Consider the following 16,407-nt stretch of genomic DNA (forward strand, 5'->3'; position numbering starts at 1 on the left):
AGGTCCCTCTGTCTCTATAATATTGTTTACAAAGACAGACTATGTCTCTGAAAACAGAAAAAGGACCTCTTGTCTGTTTCTGGTTTTCCAACTGCACTTCATTATACGATGTGAAAAGGCTTTGTAGATGCCTGCAGGTCTGATATATTAAGCCCTGTGGTTCCTAATGTGCTCTTTATACTATCCATTTTATTTGCTTGATGCTGAGCCAAGAGCAAGGAATTGCAGAGCTTTGCCCTTCACTCCCCTTTGAGTGGTTGCACAAAATTACAGTTTTTATACTCAAACAACTTGAAATCAAGTGTGCCCTTAGGCAACCAGCTACTACTCCAGGTAGCATCAGTGTGAGAATCAATAATATTTAAGGTAGGCAATAACAACATTGGGGAATGAATGAACTCAGGAGTCTCATGACAAAAAAAAATCCTGACAATACTATCTGTCCAGTTTCTCACAGATCACTTGAAGAACCCAAATAAAACAACCCTCAAACCACTGCAGCCACTTCCTTTCTATTTTCAACTAACCAACAATTCCGGGTCAATTCTTCTTCTCCCCTCATAAGACATGCCAGTCTAGAAAGAATAGATTCTGTGAAAAAGGTGTTTTGTGCCTAGCCCCACCTCACTGGACAGGAGCAAGGAGAAGAACATGTGAATTCCAAACATGGGACATTTTAGGACAGTTTGCTCTTGCCTGATGAGTAACACAATTTATGCAAAAAAAAAATCATGCCATGAACAGATTAATTAAACATGTAGGGAAGGGCCTGGCAGATGGGCAAACTGGTAATGGTTCTGTCTTGCTGTTTGCAGCATAAAATCTTTGTCCTACATGAAACCTGGGCAATGTTAACCAATAGCAGGAAATGAGAGAGGGGCTGGTGTGTGCTCCACCAGGCTCAGGGGAGTGACTTACCTGAGTGGTAGCCAGAGGTGTCCAGGGTGAGCTGATCCAGTGCAGTTTGGCACAGCACTAACACAGATAATGCTGACACAGCTATAAAAATACCTGGCTGGGGCTGGGGAGTAAATACAAATCCCCACCCTGGAGGGCACAGTGGGAAGTGAGCTCAAGAGCTTCACTATTACAGATATGTTTTGCACTAATGTCTTTACTCATGTGGAACAGAAAAGGACTTTTCTTCAAATTCACCAATAAACTGAATTTTATGGTCTCCTTAGGAAGCAGCATACATAAGGAAGGCCATCCTTAGCATATAGATGATAATTATTTTGGAAAGATTTAACACTGCAAGTACACTTTGCCCAGTGTCTGTTGTAATTTCAGAGATTCCTGAAAATATAGCTTTGCTTAAAAAATCCAGGGTGCAATTCTACTTCATTTCACAATGTCATGAAAAGGGAAATAAATAAAGCCCTATCTATTTTAATAGATTAGATGTTGTGTTTTGAAATCTGGGATATTTGCATTAATTTCTAGGCTCCAGCTGCATTGTCCAATTTCAGATATCATATTCTGCAGCCTCCAGAAGAATCAGGAAAATGAAACTGTTTTTATATGTCTTAGATACCATTTAAATTTTTTATGGTTTTCTTTGAATAATTTAATCTAGCAATCAATTTAAGTAATTATTTATTTGCTCCTAATGCTTACATTATAGCATCTAGTCTTGCCTTTTTAAGGCTTTACACATGCCTCATCTCTACACTCTTTTCTAGATGTTCTTTTGAGCTGTAATTTACAGGTCAATGATTTTATTCATCCTCTGAGAGGCTTCATCTGTTGACACTGTGTATAGTCCAAGTCTCTTGCTTTTTCCTAGGCTGCAGTCTCTTGTTTGGAATGCAGTGTGCAGTATTAAGTTTGTAGGTTAACCTGGTGCCCATGAAACAAAATATTTTAAAATAAAGCTGAGCACAGAAGGGAATAAAGGTAATTCTCTTTCCCTTTTCCCCCCTGCAATTCTGATACTACAGCTCTTACCTCTCATACTGCCACCCAAACACTTCTTTGGATTCCAGGCAGCTTTAGAGAAAAACCCCAAGCCAATCAAGCAAAACACTTTCATTTGGGAATACGAGGAGAGGTTGAGAGAGCTGGGTTTATTCAAGCTGATAAGAGAGCACTAAAGGCAGTGTAAGAGCAGTCACCAACAATTTTGTATTTACATGGATGATGGGACCCAGCTCTTCTCAGTAGTGCCAGACAGGGTCACAAGACAGTGGCCAAAAACTGCAGCTTGGAAAGTTCTTGTTGGGAATTAGGAAAAAAAAAATCTCAAGGAATGTGTTTCCCAGAGAGGCAGTGAATCCTTCAGCAATGGAGGTTTTCAAAAATTGGCTAGATAAAGAGATGGTTCTGCCTATCTTTGTTTCTATACAAAAAATAGGGACTTTCTGTAAAAAAGTATGGAGAAAAGGCAGGATAAGATCATCTTGAATGATATGTTAAAGGCTTACTGTAAGCTGGGGTGTGAGAGGCAAAAGGCAACAGCAGCAAAAGCTGTGTGAGGCTCATTTGAGTTGAACACAAGCAGCACTCAGCTGTTATGAATTGATCAGGCTGCTTCAGATGAATGAACCCTCTGAAAATTGTCTGCTTGGGGTATGCAAAAGTTCATGCACTCTCTCAAGTACCACCTCTGACAATCTGCTCAAAAAAATTATTCTCCCATTTTTTAATGTCAAAACTCATCAGCAATAATAGTGAAAAAGTAGCATGGTCAAGGCATGTTCTGGGATCTCAGTTACAGCTCAGTCTCAGTCACTCTGGGGGTTGTGCTTAGCCACTGAAAGAGATTCCTAAGCTCCCAGCCACTTACAACTTGGGAAATCCTCTCTGGGATTAAAAGCCTACTGACAGAGGAAGTCTCTGCTTATACAAATCTCAGCCAATCACAAAATTCCTCATGAAGATCCAATCTGTTCCCTGAGATTCAGCCTGTGCAAAGGACTTAATGTGTTACCTGGGTTAGAACAAAATACAACATGAAAAGGAGACTGTGAGCCTGCAGTTTGGGAGGTTTTTTCTGTTTGTTGTAGAAAAGGCAAAAGAGGACTTCTAGTAGCAACCAAAAGGTACTTATGGTGATTGCAGAAGACATATGGTACTTCTAAAGACAGCTACTCGTTGTCTAAAGAAAGTGATTTTACTTCTTAAAAAGTGACTGCTAGCCATAGGACTTGATATCTTTGTTGCCTTTCACAATGAGAAACTTACTTACTATACACCAGTTACAAGGCTGAATTCTGCCTTAAGAGGGGTAAAACCCAGCTTAAAACTGAGATAACACAGGGTGATGTCTGTACAATCTTTAATGGTGTTGTGATTGCTCCATTCCTTTGGGTTTTTGTAGCAAATCCTCCCTTTAAGAGCACATCAATTCATACAGTCTTGAACAGAAACAGAAAGAACAAGTGCTACCTGTCTTAAACCAAGAGAAATATTTTTGCACTCATCTAACCAATGAGCCATTGAGCCATTGAAGAGTTTCACTGAATTCCTAAACCATAGTAGAGCAAACCCAACCACTCCCTGGTCATTCCCTGACAACAGCTCACCTCGTCTCGGAGCATGTCAGTAATGGAAGAAGCTGTATTTAAGCTGATCTGGGATTGACTGCTTATGCCACTGTCATCCCTCTGGAAGTCGTCCAGCGAGTGTAAGAGACTCCCTCTGGGTTTCAGTGTCTTTGGCCTCTCAGGAGCCTCCAGACTGCTTTCCACTTCAGAGCTGTTCCCAAGAGAGATCATAGAAGCGGCGCAAACACGCCCAGGGTAGCGCAAGTTCTTGTGCTGAGAAGTGGATCGTGAGCTCTGAGGTTTGGGACTCATGGGCCTACAAGGCATGTCTTTACCATCAGAATTGGAGAGCTGGGGACATGATGGACTTGACTGACTAAATGCCAGCTGGAAATCAGGGGGGCTAAATGGAGTTTTAATCCAGTATTCCTCTAGAGAAGTATTTAAACTGTTGCTCAGAACCTCCTGCTGTTCATCACAGTCTGAACTCTGTGAGTATCTGATACCCAAGTCATGGGACTGGATTCGTCTTCTCCACATGCGTGCAGGTAAAGAGACATCAAGAGGCTCCACAGAGCTGTCAAAGTAGTTGGAGTCTGTTGAGGAGCCATTATCTGTTTCTGTTTTTAAAAAAGTGTGTCTGTTGGAACTATACTGTTGCTCTAGTGGTGTTAACACATGGCCACTGGTTGCATTGAGACCCTCCTGTGTGGATGATAAACTTACTAGGACAGGCCTTTTTAGTCCATCTGCCTCCTTGCTCTTTAGAAAAGCTTTCCAGGCACTCTGGCGAAGTTTGACTTTCTCCTTTTCATTTTTCACTGACGCTTTTGAGCTTTGCTCAGTGTTTTCCTTTTCTGGACATTTGGACTCAAATAAGCTTGAGAGGGATTTGTGGGCCAAGGCCAACCTTGTCCTGAACTTCTTACCCTCAGGGGTTTTGTTTCTTTTGTGTTCATTTTCAGGGAATAATTTTCTAATCCCTGAATGCTCCGCTGGTTCACTGTCATTGTTTTCAGATGAACCTGAAACTTGTCGATCTGCATCTTCCATCAGTATCCGACCAGAGCCAGAGGCCTTCCTCAGGCTCAACCTGAAAAATCCTGCAGGTCTCTCATAAAATAAATCATCATCATCAGAGTACTCAGAGGTGTAGCTTTCCTTCCTGTGGAAGACTAAACCAGATGAACAACTTTTGAAAGACAGTAAACTTGCAGTGTCGTCATCATCTTTCCCAACATCCAGTTCTTCCATCTTTACCTTGCTGCCAAAGATACTGCTGCTTCCCTGATTTTCCCATGAGACAGGCTTCGTTTTCCTGAAAGATGTCATTTTTGGGAATACTAAAAACCTGGAAGATTTCCCACTATACTCATTCTTTGTTGGCTTTTGTACAGCTTTATGAAGACTGCTGTTACTCCCCAGGATGTGGGATGAGTTCTCATCCAGTTCCTCGCTGTTAGTGCTGCAGGTGCTCACATTGTCCAGGCCCAGCATGAAAGTGCTGTGGGTCTCCCTGTTCAGAGACTCATCAAAGACATCAGACACATCCAGACTGAGTGCACTGTCTTTGCTGGGGCTAGAGATGTCTTCTGCAGGAGAGGCCTCCTTTCCTTCTCTAGGAGAGGGTTCTTCACAAACACCTGTTTCTTCCTTTGAGCCCTTAAAAAAAAAGCCCTTTGAGCTTTCCTTTGCTCTCCTGCCTACTGCTTGTTCAGAGACCATGCTGGGCCAATGAAGGCTGACACCAGCACCATCTCCCTGCCACAAACTGCTTACACTGCTGCTCATTTCCACTGTCACTGCCCTGGTAATAGTCAAACCTTCCTCTGTGCTTCCATGTGCTTTGAATTCCTCTTCCTTTGACACCTGGTCATTGCTTCTTCCAAGGTTTCTAAAGCCTGACCTTCCTAACTGTTCTCTCCCAAATTCAAAACCCTTCTTTGTTCTGCAGGGCTCTTCCTCAAAGGCCATCACACCACCTCTACCCTGTGATTTTACAGTGCTGGGCCCTTCAGGGCTGACACCAGCACCACCTTCCTGGCACACACTGCTTACACTGCTGCTGGTTTCCAGTGGCGCTGCTCCAGTCACCAGTGGCCTTGCTCTGCAGTGCTCATCCTCAGAGAGCTCCACACTGCTTCCAGTGGTGGATTTTACAAGTGTTTTTTCAAATGGATCTGTCTGAATTTCTGCAGGAAATGTATCACTGCCTAGTGCTACAGCATCATCCCTGAATTCCAATTCTGCACTTGCTACTGCAGAATTACTACAGGTGAGCCCTAAGGATGAAACTGCTTCTGTTTTCTCTCTTTTCTCTTCTGAAATTTCTGTTTTTACTTCAGTTGTATCCCTACCAGAAAGTACCTCTGCACTGCCAGGAATGGGGTGGGTGGCCGGAATTAGTTCTTCACAGTTACAGCATTCACTCAGAACTCTCGCTGGCTCACCATGAGCTTTACTGACAGTATAAGGGGACATCAAATCCTCACTCACTACATTTCCCAATGTTTCAGCTCCCACTTCAGTAGGAAGGTTATCATTCAGTGTTTGGGACTGTAATCCTTTCTCTTCCACAGAGACTATAATTAGGGCAGGCTTTAATTCTGGAGTAGTCATTAAATCCCTTCCCTGCCTTATATCATCTGATCTGAGAGTCCTTTCAACAGCCAAGACACTCTCTTCATCCTTTCCTTTATGAGTAGGATGTTCACGTGTTCCTAGCTCTGAGTGGCTCCTCAAGGCACCAGTTTTGCAACTTGCATTTTGCTGCACTGACTCTCCATGCTCTGCCCCTCTGTCACTGCCATCTGGTCGTGTTGCAGCTTCCAGGACTTTCCAATCAAAGCCAAGATCAGAAGAATCAGAATCATCTGCCCATCTTTCTCCTGCCACAATCTCTGTATCTGACAGCTCAGATTCAAGGCCATTCTCCTTCAAATGTGTGTGCTGTATTTCACTACTGGAAACACAGTTTACAGAACAATCCCAGTCTCTGCTTTCCACCCCAGCAGGAACACCTGCAGGAGAAGCTGCAGGGCACTCAGTGTCACCAGTGACTGATTCAACATCAATATCACATGGGAATCTGCTCTCTTCCAGATCTCTTTCAGCTGTGCACTCATTGTTTTGTGTAAGTTCAATATCAATATCACATGGGAATCTGCTCTCTTCCAGATCTTGTTCAGCTGTGTACTCATTGTTTTGTGTAAGTTCAGTATCAATATCACATGGGAATCTGCTCTCTTCCAGATCTCTTTCAGCTGTGCACTCATTGTTTTGTGTAAGTTCAGTATCAATATCACATGGGAATCTGCTCTCTTCCAGATCTCTTTCAGCTGTGCACTCATTGTTTTGTGTAAGTTCAATATCAATATCACATGGGAATCTGCTCTCTTCCAGATCTCTTTCAGCTGTGCACTCATTGTTTTGTGTAAGTTCCTCAGTATCTATGATCCCTGGATCACAATCCAGGGAAGAGGATGTCTCCTCTTGGTTTGGATTGTCCTCACAAGCATCACTCCCTGTTAAGCTGTCAGCACAAGTACCAGCTGGCTCTGGGCTAAGGCCACACGTCTCTGATTTAGAGTGCAAATAATAATCGATGCACTGGGGAGAGGCTGCTGGTTGAGAAACCTGACACACCTTTGAGTCTGTGTCAGTATCAAGAAGAGATCTTTTCATCCCAAATTGGCCCTCTATTTCTATAGCCTTTTCAGGGCTTACAGTTACCCTTCCTAAGTTTTTCCAAGTGTATTCAAAATCCAGCTCTTGAAGATGTATTCTGGAACATGACCATCTAAATTTGTCTGGTGGGTGAATACAGCTCACCACACATTCTGTCTCCCTTTGAGCACTGATATTTTCAGGTACACTGTGCCATGTTTTACTTTCTGTAATCTCTGACCTTTTCTGTGGTAGCCAGGATTTTGGGTTGAAGCAACTCTGGTAGGAGAGTGAATCTGATGTCAACATGGTTTCTGTACTTCCATATTTTATCCTTTTACCTGTAGTGTCCTCACTGTCAGCTGAATTCCTCCTGCTGCATTTTATACTGGACATAGACTCTAATTCACACTTACAGTCAGGTGTCTCAGTGTCACTTTTACAGTTAGGCCCATTTGTTTCAAAATGAAGATTAGGCAAACTGCAGCTTGGTGCTGCATCTGACCGGAAGGAAAACTGCTGTACCTCAGGAAAAATCAAACAACTTTCTGAGTTTGCTTTGAAACAAGCAATGCTAAATACTGCAGGGTGTTCCTTCAGTCTTGCAATGTCATTTTTTGTAAGTACTGAGTTGGTAGAGGACTGCACTTCCCTGCTTTCTAACTCTGTCTTACTCTGCAGTGCTGTTACAGACTCTCTCTTTGCCTGTGATAAAATGCTCTCTTCATAGACTTGGCTCTCTGTGGTGGAAATATCACTGGATAATGTTAGCTCTTCATCACCTAATTCTTCACCTTCTAACTCTGCAAACTGGATGCAAAATTCAGTTTTGCTGGGTGCTTCTTTTATTTTGGAGGACAATTCTAGCTGTACAGGCTGGGCGAACTCTGGTTGCCTGGAGCTCCTCTGTTCCTGGAAGGTTTCTGCCTTTTCTTTGGGAAGATTACAGCACAGGAGGGGTTTTTCAGTAAACAGGCAGTTTGAATCCGAGCAAGCATTCCCAGTTATGTCACTGGAAAGGGATTCTGTGTCTGATGCACTCTCATAAGGCTCAGTTTTTACATCTGACAAAGATCCACTCTGATGTGACACAGTTTCAAAATAATCTTCATCTGTTTCTTGGCTGGATCCACGGACCTCCAGCTCCGTTGTGCTCGGGGTAGAAGAACTCAGATCGTCTTCAAACTCTCCTTCACTGATGTAGTTTTCAACTGGCTGTGGGGTCTGTGAATAAAGAAAAAAGAATGATTTAGCAATGATGTCCCACAGCAGCAGGGTGACATGAACTATTATTAGAAAAGGGACTTCAGAACACAATTAATTCAATACATACTGATGTCTTTGCAAGTTATACTCTGTGTCTTACTTCTTGATGGTCCTGAGGTCTTTCTGTTTCTTGCTTCTTTTTTTTTCTTAGTGTTTCTTAATTAACCCCTTTTTCATTTTCACATGTAATTTTGCAGAGGGCAAAATTTTACTTTTGGACATATCTTTCATAGCCCATTACCAAAACACTTTTCACATTCAATTACATCAAATGGAAATCATCCCTTGCCAGTAGATGTAGAAACTCCAATGAACACATTTTCAAACCTGGGGAGGAGATTTATATGAAAAATCTGGGAAGTAAATATTAGTGTCTGCATTACAGAAATATATACAGAATAACTGCATACATATATATAAATAAGAGGCATAAATATATACAGAATAACTGCACTTGAGTAATCAGGTATTACCCATACCAAAACTTGAACCAAAGGTGAAAAAGGTCTTAAATCTCATTCTCCAGAAGGCTTATACCAGGATCAGTTATCAGAGTACACCCAAATCATTATCTCTGAGCAGAGGGATTAGAACCACACTGTCAGTATTGGGAAATATTTTTGTCACCGACAGCTGACCCTGGCAGAGCCTTAGTCTTCTTCAACAGAAGTCTGGACATTTCTCAACTTTGAAGCAGAAAATGAAGTCACAGCAAAGTGTCTTCAAAGTTTCCTGAGGTAAAAATAGTACTTGCAGTCTGTCAGCTTCAGGTTGAGCTATTGTCAGAAGTTCTACAAATGCACCCAGCTGAGATACTTGGCTGATTTCAGCTTCAGTCCCTTCACATCTAGAATGAGATGCCCCATAAATATAAATGGCAGCCTTTAACCCTAATGCTGGGTGCCTCTTTACCCAGGTTTTGGGGACAGTCCTCACAACAATGATTGGCATATTTTAAAATCTGAAAACTGAGATACTGAACAATGAAAGACTTCCCTAAAAGTAAAAAAAAATAACACAACACAAAGCAAAGCAAACCAAACAAAAACCCAAAAAACATCACAAGTGAATGGCATCCACCAAACTAGAACACAAGGTCCTTTAGCCTGAGTTGCACATCACATTCACCAGGGTCACAGAGGAATGTGAATCCTCATATGGAAGGACAAATTGCAAATCACATCAAAGAACGTGTCATAGAGTTTCTGATTTTAGACTCCAAAACATAGCATGTGAATTGGAAAAAGAAAGACACAAAAGTTATTTCCAAATGAGAATTTCTCAATAAGAAGAATTTTCTCTTGGCAGAAGAAGGAGAATAGAAATTGAATGGAGGAGGCAAGGAGGAGAATTCAGTACTTCAAGTCCAAAAATCACTTCTGAACCTGATCAAATTGCACTGCAGTGGCAACACAAGTCCCATAACCAGCAGAGCAATGTGTCCTTTCCTGTGTGCAATCAGTGACACATGTAATTGAGGTCCTGCAGTAATGGCAAATGCCAGTGTCCCCAGGACAGGAGTGAGCAGCAGCAGCAGCTCAGAGCAGCATTTCACTGTGTGAGCAGTTGGCTCTCACAGCAGTGAGTGCAGCAGCAGCTGCTCAGCAGCACCAGCTCTGCCTCCTCAACACTGCTCTGAACACAAACTTACAGATGGCAAGAAACTCAGATAAAAACTATTCAGGCAAGTAGAAGCAAAGTCATGAAGATGCCCAACTGTGCTAAAGGATAATTATGAATTAAATTGCAAAAAAAATTAGGGCAGAAATCTCTTATGCTCCATCTATAATTCTAAACATAGCTATGTCAGGATATCCATGCTGTGACCCCTCCCAAATTCATTATTTTTAATGGGTATAATACAAAATTATGCATTTAAAGCAGAAACAGAGGCCCCACAATTGCCTCCACAACTGGGGGAAGTTGTGGGAAATAAGTAAAAAACGTCTAGGTATGAAGGGCCCCAAGTAATGCCAACCAGCAGCCTTGCAGTGAGCCCAGGACTGAACACAAGCCCCAGTGCTGCTGAGGATGAGAGCCAGTGCCAGGATGAGCCTGCAGGGCCAAGGCTGCCAGATGGAGCCTGGGATGGAGCTGCCCTGAGGAGTGAGAGGATGTGGAAGGTTCAGTTTCCACCAAGTCTAGCCAAGTCCTCTGCCTAAGGGAGAGGCCTAGAGCTCACCTTTGGTAAATCTGACATTTGTGAGCTCGCTGAACTTCCCTAATGCCCAGGAAGAAATGCCTACAGGGCCAGCAACCTGCATTTTGTGCCCTCTGCAGGTCTCCCTGTGTCTGTGGGAGCCCAGACTGTGCTCTGACCAGGTGCTCTGTCACACGTGGTTTCATTTCCTCCCAACCTGTACTGTGTGGATTTTGTTAGGGTTTCTGGGACTACTTCTCATGGTGTTTTACTGGGATTTTTCTGCAGAAATTGAGTTTAAAGGACTCAGTCAGAGCAGAAGGAGAGGTTTACAATGGGCTCTGACTTAGCCCTGTGCTCCCAACACAATCACAGGCTTGGGAACTGAGTATTTGTGCAGCAGTGATTCTCAGCCAGGCTGCCCATTAGACAACAGCCCTTGTGCCTTTAATTTCCATGAGATTACACTGAGAATTTCAAAAGACAAATTATGGGCTTTCTTGGGAAGAAAGCTTGAGAAAACACTTAGCACCCATGGACAGGGTTGCTTGTTTATACATCTCTTCAATCTCAGAGCAGATAAATATTTGGAAGACAAGGGCCTGGAATAAATGTGAAAAATGAGCACTGAAATAAGGCTTTCACACTTCACAAACAATACACAAAACACAGCAAAGCTCCCCTGGCTGCTTTTCTCTTGCATGTCTCTTACCATCTCTGAAATGTGCCAAGAAAATAGGATGAAATTGAAGTTACAGATCTGTCTTGCTGTTATTACATGCAGCCATATATAATTATGTCAAACTAAAGTCACCAGAAAAAGGAAACCTTGTGACTTTGATGTGTGAGGTGAAGACCTTTATCTCCATAAAAGAAGATACCTCCCATCCAGGTTGTCCTCACATGTGACATTTGCTCCCATGGGCCAAGTCACTCTTGTCTTCTGAACATTTTTCATTTGGTGGGAAAGTCAGGTATAATTTTTTCTCCATATTTGATATTTGAATAATTTTTTCACACAATATGATATTGCAGCAATAGTGAGTTTCTCTGATATTGTGTCTCCCTAATTTTCTCTGCCTAACACTTGGCAGGAGAGGTTAAACAGAAAATTGTTTTACTTCAACTAGTCTTTCAATGAAGGATTTTATCCTTAATTTTCACAACCACAAAAGGAATCTGACCATTTACATGTCTTTTACTTTGGATGCAAGTTCCCTAAGCAAGGCTGACTTGCTTTCCCACTAACTTGGACCTGACCCTAGTTATCACCTCATTTCCAGCTCAAGGAACATCAGAACAGTTTTTCCCTGAAGCCAAGACAACATGAAAGCATTTCAGTTGGTATTTCACAGGATCCAGACAATTGTTTTCTCCACAGGTGATGGTAACAACTCTCGAGTTGCTATCAATATACATTTCATAAATCTCCATTTACACCTTGTTTGACTGAAAGGCACAGCCCAATGTCTTTGATTTGCAATGGGATAAGACTAAAATGCAGTTCCCATTAACAGATGAGAGCAAGCCAGTGCTCTGTGCTCAGTGCTTGCACATCAGGGAAAGGAAATGTGCAATTCCCAGGGCAGGGAGGAGGGAATCATTTACAGGAGGTCTCATCCTGCAGAGTGCTGTGCGCTCTGAACTCTGCCACTTAAAAAGCGGGAAAGGAAAGAAAGATAGACAAAACTAGTGAATGAAAGTGTTCCCTTCAGTGCTATAAGATTGGTGATACAGCTGCCTCAGGTTTCAGCTGTAATGTTGTCTAGGGTCACTTGTATTAGTTCGACTCGTGTCAGGTATGTTTGAAAAATAACGGAATTACTGAAGTGACTGAGTCTCTGGAACTCCTCCTTGTTCCCAGGGATCCTGACTCAGTTAAATTCTTAACTTTCCATGATAGCTAAACAGTTAATATTCTAAACAATTAATATTCTAATACATTGGCATGAAACTCATCCAGCCTCTGTGTAATGAGATCTGTAAAAAGCTGAGATTTTTCTACAGCCATGTAGGGACTTAGGTGGCCTTGGGGTTTGAAAAGTGCTGGTCATGGAACTGCTATTGTCATTATGGATATTCTGAGCTGAGGGCAAAGAGGAAAAAAACAAAGGTGTATTCAGTACCAGGACACAAACAGCATTTGAAATACGCAGTTTCTCCTTTTTGTGACTTTGATACGCCTCTGTTCTGAAAGGGAGTCTTGGAGAGAGAGGGAGGAGCCTGGCCTCAGGGTATCTCCAGCTGGGCTGGCAAAGGTTGCCCAAGATAATGTTACTTCTAGGATGTTCCTTGGATGTTCCATTTCCAACCTGGATGTTCACCGGGTTGGAAATGCCTCAAAAGATCTAAGACCACCAAGCCTTTCCAGAAGAACAGCCACAGAAATGGCTTTTCATGAACTAAATGATGTTCTTGGATTTAAAGCAAACATGGCACAAAAAGTGTTCCCTTCACACCAAGTGTTACAGAGGTCAGAAGTGGTTCCTGGCAGTGATGGAACTGCCATCCCAAGGAACCAGCCACACTACCTCAGTCACCACAGAGCTATAACAAAAAAGCCCTTCACACATATCTGGGGAGGAGATACAGACCCAGAATTAATGGCCTCAACTTACCTGCACTTTTTCAGAGTTAAGTTAATGCAAAGCCCGTCCAGAAATCCTTAAAGCAAACTGGATGCCAGTCAGGGGTTGGGTTATTCATGGTGGAAAGAGACACAGGCCCACCTCAGGGGAACTCTGTGTGGCAAATGAATTGGCATGTAAAGATTTATTCGGTGAAGAGTAAATAAAATTCTTTGGGAGAGCCCTCCCTCATGCCCAGAGTTGTGATTTTCAGGGTTCACATAACACAGAAGCACAGAACTTGAGAAAGGCTCTTAAATTAATGATGACACAACCACCCCTCAAAAAGCTGCCTCTGGGAAAGGACTTCAGACACAGGATGACAGTGCAGGGTACAGTGCAGTAGCTGCAACCCACCCAAATCCCTCTGCACTGATCAACTGTGGCTGAAAAAATGACCTAGCAGAGATTCAAATTAGAAACTACATAGAAAACATCATGTCAAATAGCCACAGAAGGTCCCCAAGGCTTCAAATTATCTTCCTGATCAAATCCAGATACCCAAGCTCTTTTGTTAAATTGCCTTTATTTACTGCTGCCTTGTGAAAACAAACCTTGTTTCACTTAATGAGAAAGAAGTAGATTGAAAGACATTAACTTCAAACAGAACTTTTGTTTCTTAGTCAGCAGAAAACCACTTTTTCTGAATTGCCTGTCGTTTTGGTGGATATTACAGGTGCTACAGATTTTTATAAAGAGTAAAGCAGCATGAAGAAGAGCAGATGCAGCACTGTGCCTTGATGAGGACTGCTGAGCAGGGATGCTGTTGTCAGCAGAGGTTCTGAACCTTCACACTGATTCTGCTCTGTGCATAAAAGGCAATTTGACAGGCACTCTGAAAGGCACTAGAAATGAAAGCCTCTGCAGGTACTGGGGAAAGTGCTCTATAACCACTGAATGATGGCATTTTCCTTGCAAAACATATTCAGTTTTTGATGCAGGACACGAACATTTGCATCTTAACTGCACAAGAGGAAACAAAATTCACAGATGGATGAGAAAAGCAACTTCCCAGGAGGTTCTTGCTCCAGTGCAGATATGTATAGGCATCCAAAAGTAATTTTGGCACTAAGCAGTTGGGTGACACAGATGTTTTTTTTAATCATCTTTGCACAGCAATAGCACTGTTTGCAGGGCTCTCAATCTAAAGTGGCAACATTTTTATATACAGAACCATTTATATATGAAATCAATTAAACAATATATCCCCCTTTTGAACAAAAGATGGATTTTTCATTGTTCCCAAGAGGTGCAGTTAAAAAATCTCTCAAAGCCAGTTGTGTAGATTTGTGAGAACTTGCATGATGCTAATGACTCCTGGCACGAGGAAACAACACGTGGACATCCACTGCACGTCCTGCTCTTGTTGTTTTGCTTTGTTTCTTGTCTGCTTCCCTTCTCTGGGAAGCCTCCAAATGGTTAAACAAGTCCAAAATCAGCAGGACTAGGTGAGCAAGGCTCTGGCAGCTGCCATCACTCGGGGTGGTGGTGCCAGGAGAGGGCAGGAGGGAGGGTTTGGATCCAATGGCAAAACAAGGCACAGAATCAGTGAAATATCTGAACATCATAACAGCACCACGAATCCCAAACTTGAGTGTGTTCTTCCCACCCACCACCAGCTGGAGTGCTCTGTTTCTGCTCAGAGCCCTGATTAACCTGGCTCCAGAGGGGACCTGGGCCTCCACCACAGTGCTGTCATATCACACTTGTTCAGTGCAGGACTGCAAGAGCAGGCAAACACCCCAGCAGTGGGTCTGCTGCACCCCACAGCTTCTCCAGTTCTATCAACAAACCAATCCCAACCTAAAGTTGTGAGAAACAACTGCTCACTTTGAAAATTTAAAGAGGTTTATTAAACCTTAACAAAAATACAGCAAAGGACTAGATAAGGAAAAGGCTGCAGTGCTAGGAACTGCCCCTCATGCACACCACACAGCCAGTTCATCTTCAACATGGATGCTCAGTGTTTTATACCCCTGGGGGTGGCATCAGCCAGCCCTGGCCCCTCCCAAAGGCTGTCACTCAGCTCTTCTTTGCCATTTATCAGTGCAAACTGCTTTCTTGTAACTGCATTGGAGCTCAGGTGTTGCCATGCCCACCCCCTGAGCACCCCCAAGCTTTTCCATTCCCACCTGCCCCATGCCAGGGACACCTGTGCAGCTTCTTTGTACCTGTCCTAGACAGCCCAGGCTGTCTGATGGCAACAATACAGGGGAAAGGGAACTGTGGGGAGAACAGAGGACATCTAAACTGCAATAACATAACTGTACATCACTAAAGCTTTTCTTAATAATCACACAATAGTTATCTTTTAATTGTGAGAGCCAATCATCTCATTATCCATTGATAACAAAGTTGAGAAAACTATAAAACCATTTTTGTAGTGTTTTTATAAAAAAACCACTTTTATAGCCCAAAGCCAAAAGCAGCATCTCCCCTTTGACACTGCCACTCCTGCTGCCACACAGAGCTCAGCAGAAATGTTGGCCAAGGTGTGGGGGATTGCAGAGTGTGGGATCTGGGAGCCATCTAGAGGAGCAGAGGCGCCTGGGCAGAGCACTTTGCACAGAGATACTCAGTGCCCTGATAAACACAGGCTGCATTCCAGTGCCTCATCACCAAACCCCTCAGCTCTAGCTCCAGACACGCAGGACTGCCCAGCAGATAAAAGGTGAGGCAGTGAGGAGGCATAAAGGTTTCCTGTGTTAAGCAGAAGATAAGTGTGCAAGATAGGTTATTTGTACAAAATTATTGCACAACACTGAAAAGTTCATGGCTTCTGTGTCTCATATTTCTGGTTTATTTCTTCCATTCAGTTTTACAAGCTGCAGTTTGCATCAGAAATACATTTTTTTCATCAGTGCAGCAATATGAGATGTAACTATTATGAAAATATTTGTAGATTTATTCTCACAAAGTGACAGCTGATCTGTACCAAATGAAATCTTACATTTTAGCCACAGCACTAGCTATGTAGTGTCATTTCACTCTTGAAATGTAAAGTATCGACTGTATAATAATTAATATTTTACTGTTCTGAAATATAAAAAGATCCTTTTTTGGTCAATATGGCAATATAATATGTCAAATAAAATTTGGAATACAGCTAAAATTCAGATTCCAGCATTTTCCCTGCTCTAGGACACAATCTGTGACCATTGCACTGCAACACTCCCTCTGCTGGCAAATCTCAAGGGAAGATATTGCTTGTTGCCTCATTGTG

At 42.6% G+C, this 16,407-nt stretch overlaps 1 protein-coding gene across 1 annotated transcript in view; it reads right to left on the reverse strand.

The window, feature by feature from the left end:
* Window positions 1-8,353, reverse strand: part of ARHGEF4 (Rho guanine nucleotide exchange factor 4) — a 138,754-nt gene extending 130,401 nt beyond the window's left edge. Inside the window, exon 1 of the mRNA XM_071437090.1 lies at window positions 3,525-8,353. Coding sequence (XP_071293191.1) covers window positions 3,525-7,547 — 4,023 coding nt within the window. The 5' untranslated portion in view covers window positions 7,548-8,353. The remainder of the gene's footprint in view (window positions 1-3,524) is intronic.
* Window positions 8,354-16,407: the final 8,054 nt, after the last annotated feature.

The sequence above is a fragment of the Agelaius tricolor genome, unplaced genomic scaffold, assembly GCF_023055355.1.
Source record: "Agelaius tricolor isolate 1412-34295 unplaced genomic scaffold, bAgeTri1.0.p SCAF_12, whole genome shotgun sequence".
Taxonomy (NCBI): domain Eukaryota; kingdom Metazoa; phylum Chordata; class Aves; order Passeriformes; family Icteridae; genus Agelaius; species Agelaius tricolor.